Consider the following 6,492-nt stretch of genomic DNA (forward strand, 5'->3'; position numbering starts at 1 on the left):
CGTTTCGAATTGGGCCACAGTCTTTGGGTAGAGGAGCGCTTTCTCTTTGACAGGAGGCCCTGTGCCCTGTTTGTTGTTCTCGCTCGCTGGTAGGCTGAAGAGATGTCAGTTTGGGCATAGCCGCACTCACGGAAGCGGTGCGCCATCTCCATCGCTTTGTTTTCAAAGTCGGCTTCGTTTGTACAGTTCCTTTTCAATCGCAGAAACTGGCCAATTGGAATATTTTTTATTAGATTTTTGGGGTGGTGGCTGTTTGCTCTAAGTAGCGTGTTTCTGCTTAGAGGCTTTCGGTAAATAGTGGTTTCTAGCTCTCCATTGGATTTTTTCAATATGGTGAGGTCAAGAAAGTTGATCTTTTCAGTTGAGTGTTCGCTGGTGAACCTGAGGATAGGCCATTGCACGTCATTACATCCAAGCCAACCATGGTTCATGCGCATCTTTGAAATTTTGGGGCATAGACAAGATTACACCTCCTCCAAGAGGTGGGGACTTGGTAAAACTATTGCTCAAACGTGAAGCATATTGGATACACACTCTTAACACAGTGGAGCCTAATGGTCTCAATGAGGAATTATGCCTTTCATGCTTTCTCTGAGTTTACTATGAATATTTGTATATTTCACTTTGGTGTTTGGTGTTTTGTTTCTTCTTTTGTTTTTCCATTTTTAAATTTATCTTTGAATTTATTTCACAGAACTTGACAGATGACATGTCAGAACATTTCATGAGTGCCCTTACTGGCTAATTGCTTTTGACCCACCCCTCACCAGTTACCAATGTGAATGTTAGAGGGAGGGAATGATGTCTTTATTTTCTGGTCAGTGATGTCAGTATGGTTTGACTCTGAAGAAGACGCACACAGCGTCGAAACGTCAGTCATTATGTTTTCACCACAATAAAATACTAAAAAGTATCTGAGTGCTCCAGTCATCCCTGGCCTAGTCTTTCCGAAGTGGACCAGTTTACTCTACACTGAAAACATAGTGTTAAATCAACATTTGGAGAGTTGGATTTACTGTATGTAGGCTACACAAAGTGATGGACAGCATTCTTCCGATTTTTCTTTGTTTATTCGCCCACGGACATTACACTCTGAAGAAGGGCAACTTACGTTCATACGTTAGAGCTTACGTAGGCTAGTTGAGCAGTGAAATGCCGGCAGAGGGCAGAATCGTAAAATAGGCTATAAATAGATCTAGCGACATCATATTTAGATACTATAATGTTGATTTATTGCTTCGGTTTTCAATATAACTAAATAAGTGTCAGAATAAATTGAAATTTAAAGGGGTATGCCACTATTTTGGGGCTTAATACAGGTTGTCTTGCTTTAAGACAAGTTAAAAGAGGGAGTATGTCACTTTAGTGAAAGTCAATGGATCCGTGTAGCATGTAGCATGCCTTAAAGCAAGACAACGCTTAACATGAAAAATAAGACACTTTACCACCTTTATAAACCCCAGCCAACGATTGTAACTGTATTAAGCCCCAAAATAGTGGCATACCCCTTTAAGGTAGAAGCTTGGGTGGCAGCCATGTTTGTTTTCAGGTTCCCCTTTGAGAGGTGGGTGGCGCACAGCATTTTGGGTAGCAGGCAGCACCAAGTCAGCATCTGATGTTGCCCTCAAATATCCCCCTTGCGCCCACAAATTCAGACAACTGCCAAAGGAGGAAATAAACAATTTTTCATTTGGAATGGCACTTGATGATTCAATGTCCAGTTAGCTCACTGGACGGACAGCGCTTTCCCGTTTGGAATCCACCCTAATTGTGAACAACAGGAGAGAGTGGGCAGGGGGTCAGGATTTGGCAGATTAGCTTCGCCGATTAGCAAGGCACTTCCTTGTCGCAAATCTCACAAATTTGCTCATTTCCGACGCCACTTCGCTCAAAGAGGGTGGATGCGATTGGTGGGTGCGCGAGTTTAGTGTTGGGCACACATACCTATACAGGTGTGTGGTTGGGCACCTCCATGCCTGTCTTCCATATATCTTTCTGGTCAATTGTAAGTCAGTCATTAACGTGGCACATAATTGACTGAGTAAACTGGCGGCGGAAACGACTCCATCTTTGAAGCTGAACATTTTTTTTCAATTTTGGCTGAATTCACCATAGACATAGATTAACCTAGACTGGCAATCGGTGGTTCAAGGCACTAGCAGAATTTTGGATTGACCGGGCGCAGACATCTTTGCGATTTTCGCGCCCCATCGGCTCCTCCCACAGACATAGCTCCTCCTAGTGGAGACTATCAGAGCCATAGGAATGCATACGATTTCAAACGGTGATTACAACGTTATCAAAGTGGGTTTCAATCATTTTCTGTAAGATTTTGACAAGTCGTAACATCTATATTGTCACTCCAGGAAAGGAATCACCCTCACTACCACCAAACGTTTTATAATAGACCCAGAAGTTGAGCGGTCTTGCCAGATCGGACGGTTTCTTACCAAATCGGGCCGTTTAGGAAGGTGGTCTTCGGGTAGAAAAGGGCACACGATCATCATCTCATCTGGCAACCCTGCCGAGACTCTATTCGTTGCAGCAATGCCGGTTACGGTTTGAGGATATTTTGTGATACTGAATCGGTCATGCTTGTGTGTATGCAACTGATTTGGTATAATTTACTCTGAGTTATTGACAACTATGTACTGTACAACCATATACTATATAACCCGTACGTTCAGTGACTGGAGGCGGGACTTATTCACTCTCTCCAGTTCTTATACAGCTCCTAAGTGGGTGACAACGAGTTGTATGCGCGAATTAGCATTTTCACGGAAATCTGGTTTCCAGGAATATATTGTTTAACATTGGGCTAACAAAAATATAAGACAAACGTTAACAGCCGTCATTCGCCTATCCCCGCATCCTTTCCTTGGTAACAAATGGAGCAGCACAACACGTGTTTATCAACCTAAACATAACGATAATAAAGTAATGTTGCTATACCTTGGCTACTCGTGAATTTTTGGGAACTACATCTCACATTCTCGCGTGAGCTATAGTCGCATGAGCAAACTTCTCCTCGATGGTAAGTTTTGAAAGTATTCTACTAAACCAAGGGGATTGGAGTAATTGCAGTTATGGCCCTATTTACGTTTTATCAAAAGAGTGTTACCAGGAGTGAAAAACAACCTGTATCAGAGCTTAGTTAGAAGTATTTCCAAAGTCTTGTACTAGGAAGGTTTGTGGCGGTTTGCGTGGGATACCATGGTCACGGCTCGTGAAATCTCCCTCCTGTAGTCTGCCAGTTTTCCGGGTTAAGCATGTGATGGCAACATCGTATTTATGTTGGCGTTTTACACAAAAATGATCAATCATGTCATCCCTACAGCCTATTTGTAATACCCTCGTCACTAATCGCGTCTTTGCACACACACCTTATTTGAGACTGGTCCCATTCCCCACGGTCGTCGCTGGGAACCGGAAAATCCTTAAATGCTAACAAGAAATACTACAGTCTGCTACATGTTTCCGGGTGACTTCGGAGTTCTATACTACCTCCATGAGAGTGAAAGATAGAGAAAGAGAGAGGAAGAGAGCATACAGCACATGTAGCAATTGTGCAATTTCCGCTTTTGAGCAACTTGTTTCTTTTTCTTCTAACTATTTCTTCATACAGATCTACAATCTATAAGCTGGAGATAGTTTGAACATCTCTGTATGAAGAAATAGTTCAAAGAAAAAGAAGCAAGTTGCTCAAAAACAGAAATTTCACAACCGCTAGCGAAAAAGAGGAAAGGGGGAGAGCTTTCCATCTGATACATATCTGAATGACGAAATGTTTAAAAAAGAAAGACAAGCAGAGAGAGATAATGTGTGTGTGTGTGTGTGTGTGTGTGTGTGTGTGTGTGTGTGTGTGTGTGTGTGTGTCTTATCACATGGCATGCATGAGTTCCTCCCTCTCTATCTGGATAAAAGAAGACCAGTCTGTAGCCAGAGAAGAGGGACAAGTGTGTATGTTGCTGATCATCATGAAGAGTCCTGGAGCCGTGGTGCTGATGCTGTGGCTGGGTCTGCTGCTGGTGGCTGCAGCAGAGGCTGATGACGTCGACCAACTGGAGCTCAAGTACATCAGATCTCAAGTACAAGACTTTGAGACCCGACTGCGAACCAGCGAGAAACAGATGAGAGACCTTCAGAGAAAATGTGATAAACTACAAGAAGATAATTCAGGTAGGCCTAAACAGACTACAGAAGGTTTGTTAATGTGTCCATGTGTCTGAGTAGATATGTACCTGTATATGGGACATTTATCAACGAGGGAGACTTCAGACCTAGTCCAGCTCAGTTCTGTGTTATTAGTTGTGAAAAATGCCCTGTGCTTCCAAAAACAGATTGAAATTGTCAACAAAGTTAATTCCTGCAGCAGCACATGTCCTTGCGTAGTGGAGAGTACACACCACTATGAGCCTTAGTATACACCACTCATAGTTTGCACCAGGGCCTCTAACAGCTTTTTCTGGGCCCACACCCAATACATGTAATGTAATGAGTATAAGCAATTCTGGGCCCCCTTTCTCCCTGGGCTCCCTGTGGGCATCCTTGCTTTGCACCCCTAAAATGCACTAGTTTGTTACCCTTTTCGGGAGCACTTCACGATAACCTTCCACTATAAATAGTTAACAAATAGTTAACTAATGGTTTACTGTACATTTTATAGTTGTGATATATTAAGTAAAAATTAGTTAATAGTGTTTAAGTGTTTCATTATGCTTACAGGTACACTGTAAGATTTTTTGTTGTTTATTTCCAGAATTCATGCTACCCATTCGCTAATGCTACCTTTTTCATGAATACTTACCACCACCATCAAATTCTAAGTATTTATTATGACTTCGAAAATTGCACTTTTCATACATGAAAAAGGGGATCTTCTCCATGGTCCGCCATTTTGAATTTCCAGAAATAGCCATTTTTAGCTGCAAAAATGACTGTACTTGGGCCATACTAGAAAATAATAGTTTATTACTCAGTAAACTTTCATGAAAAGATCAAATTTGGCAATAGGCAACCCAGTTTCAATGAGCAGCATAGTTGCAGTATCTTTTTTGACCATTTCCTGCACAGTGTACCTTTAATGGTAAAGTAGTAGGCCTACTTACTTTCTAGTAAGTTCTATAAATTATTATGTTCTATAAATGATTATGTCGTGTGTGTGTGTGTGTGTGTGTGTGTGTGTGTGTGTGTGTGTGTGTGTGTGTTTCAGTTCTGAAGAAGGAGAGAGACCAGAGCAAAGTGTCTTTCTCTGCCTCGCTGATGGCACAGGGGGAAATAAGTGTCAGTCACACTACCAATCTGGCATTCAACCGTATCATTGTTAACATTGGCAACGCCTACAACCCAAACACAGGTAATAAAATAAGAGCTTAGTTGCAAAATGACATACTATATCATACGGTATGTCCAACTTGTTCAGGGTAGGCCTAGAGGAAATTTGAGGCACTCGAGGTTGCATTTTTTATACTTAAAAAAAAAAAGTGGCTCCAATGTCTGATACGCCCTGAAGAAGGCCATATGGGCCGGAACGCGTAGTTATTGTAGCCAAATAAAAAGGTATAAAAATTGCAACCTGAAGTGCTTCGGACTTCCTCTGAAGTTTAAGATCCCCCTACACTAATAAGCACCAAGGAAAAAAAGGTAGAGAACGGTGAAGAACTCCGATTTCCTGTTGACATTTTTGTATTGGGCATTGCATTGCATAATTTATTTTTTACAGGTTTAAAAAGTATGTTATCAAAATATATGAATGGTAAGAATGCACACATAGATGATAGGACGTCTGAACAGATATTTCCAATAATAGAATGCAGATTCAAGAAATGCTTATGTGCGTCATTTTGCAATGAAACTCTTCAAAAGAATTTACAGTGTTCACTGTCAGAAATGAATGAATAACGCATTCACCAGTATGACGATGAATCTCTTCTTAATTTGCTTCTCTCCATCTCATTTGCTTTGTGCGCCACAGGGATCTTCACAGCTCCGATCAGAGGAGTGTACTTCTTTATTGTGTTTGCATTTGGTAAAGGATCAATGCCCACGGGAGCCTACCTGTACAAGAACGAGGAGAAAATCGTATATGCTTATGCTTATGCCCCAAGTTCAGATTACTGGCTGAAACCCTCTAATGGAGCCTCTTTGCTGCTGGAGGTGGGGGATGAGGTCTGCATCAAGGTGTATAGTGGTGAATCCGTGTATGATAACTGGAACCACCACACCAGCTTCTCTGGACATCTGCTCTTCCCCATGTGATGAGCTCCACGTGGTCTGTGGCCAGCTGTTGGGTTCTTCCCGATAGGTGGACTCCCATCCTCGGCCTGTGCTTGTGGCCTCACGTTTCGCTGCAGTGACGTGTAATGTGGTGGAGGTCTGTGATGGCTTGGTATGACCTGTCCATAATGCATCTGCTTTTGACTTGATGTTTCAAGAAAACCTGAATAAAATCATACTGCATGACAACCAAACCAAGTTTCTGAGAACTGTGTG

General features: G+C 42.1%; 1 protein-coding gene across 1 annotated transcript; it reads left to right on the forward strand.

Annotated features, from left to right (window-relative positions):
- The first annotated feature begins 3,939 nt into the window (after positions 1–3,939).
- Positions 3,940–6,488, forward strand: LOC134464414 (complement C1q-like protein 4). Its single transcript, XM_063217866.1, has 3 exons — positions 3,940–4,179; positions 5,213–5,356; positions 5,975–6,488. The coding sequence occupies exons 1-3, from the start codon at positions 3,963–3,965 to the stop codon at positions 6,256–6,258; spliced, it is 645 nt and encodes a 214-aa protein (XP_063073936.1). The 5' UTR covers positions 3,940–3,962; the 3' UTR covers positions 6,259–6,488.
- The last annotated feature ends 4 nt before the right edge of the window (positions 6,489–6,492 follow it).

Source organism: Engraulis encrasicolus, chromosome 15 (genome assembly GCF_034702125.1).
Source record: "Engraulis encrasicolus isolate BLACKSEA-1 chromosome 15, IST_EnEncr_1.0, whole genome shotgun sequence".
Lineage (NCBI taxonomy): Eukaryota > Metazoa > Chordata > Actinopteri > Clupeiformes > Engraulidae > Engraulis > Engraulis encrasicolus.

What these genes read in the sequence shown, in the direction of transcription:
- LOC134464414 (XM_063217866.1), top strand. Translation starts at nt 3,963, where the DNA reads ATGTTGCTGATCATCATGAAGAGTCCTGGAGCCGTGGTGCTGATGCTG. An exon ending in ACTACAAGAAGATAATTCAG is followed by an intron (nt 4,180 to 5,212) that starts GTAGGCCTAAAC and finishes TGTGTGTTTCAG; the next exon opens with TTCTGAAGAAGGAGAGAGAC. An exon ending in CGCCTACAACCCAAACACAG is followed by an intron (nt 5,357 to 5,974) that starts GTAATAAAATAA and finishes TGTGCGCCACAG; the next exon opens with GGATCTTCACAGCTCCGATC.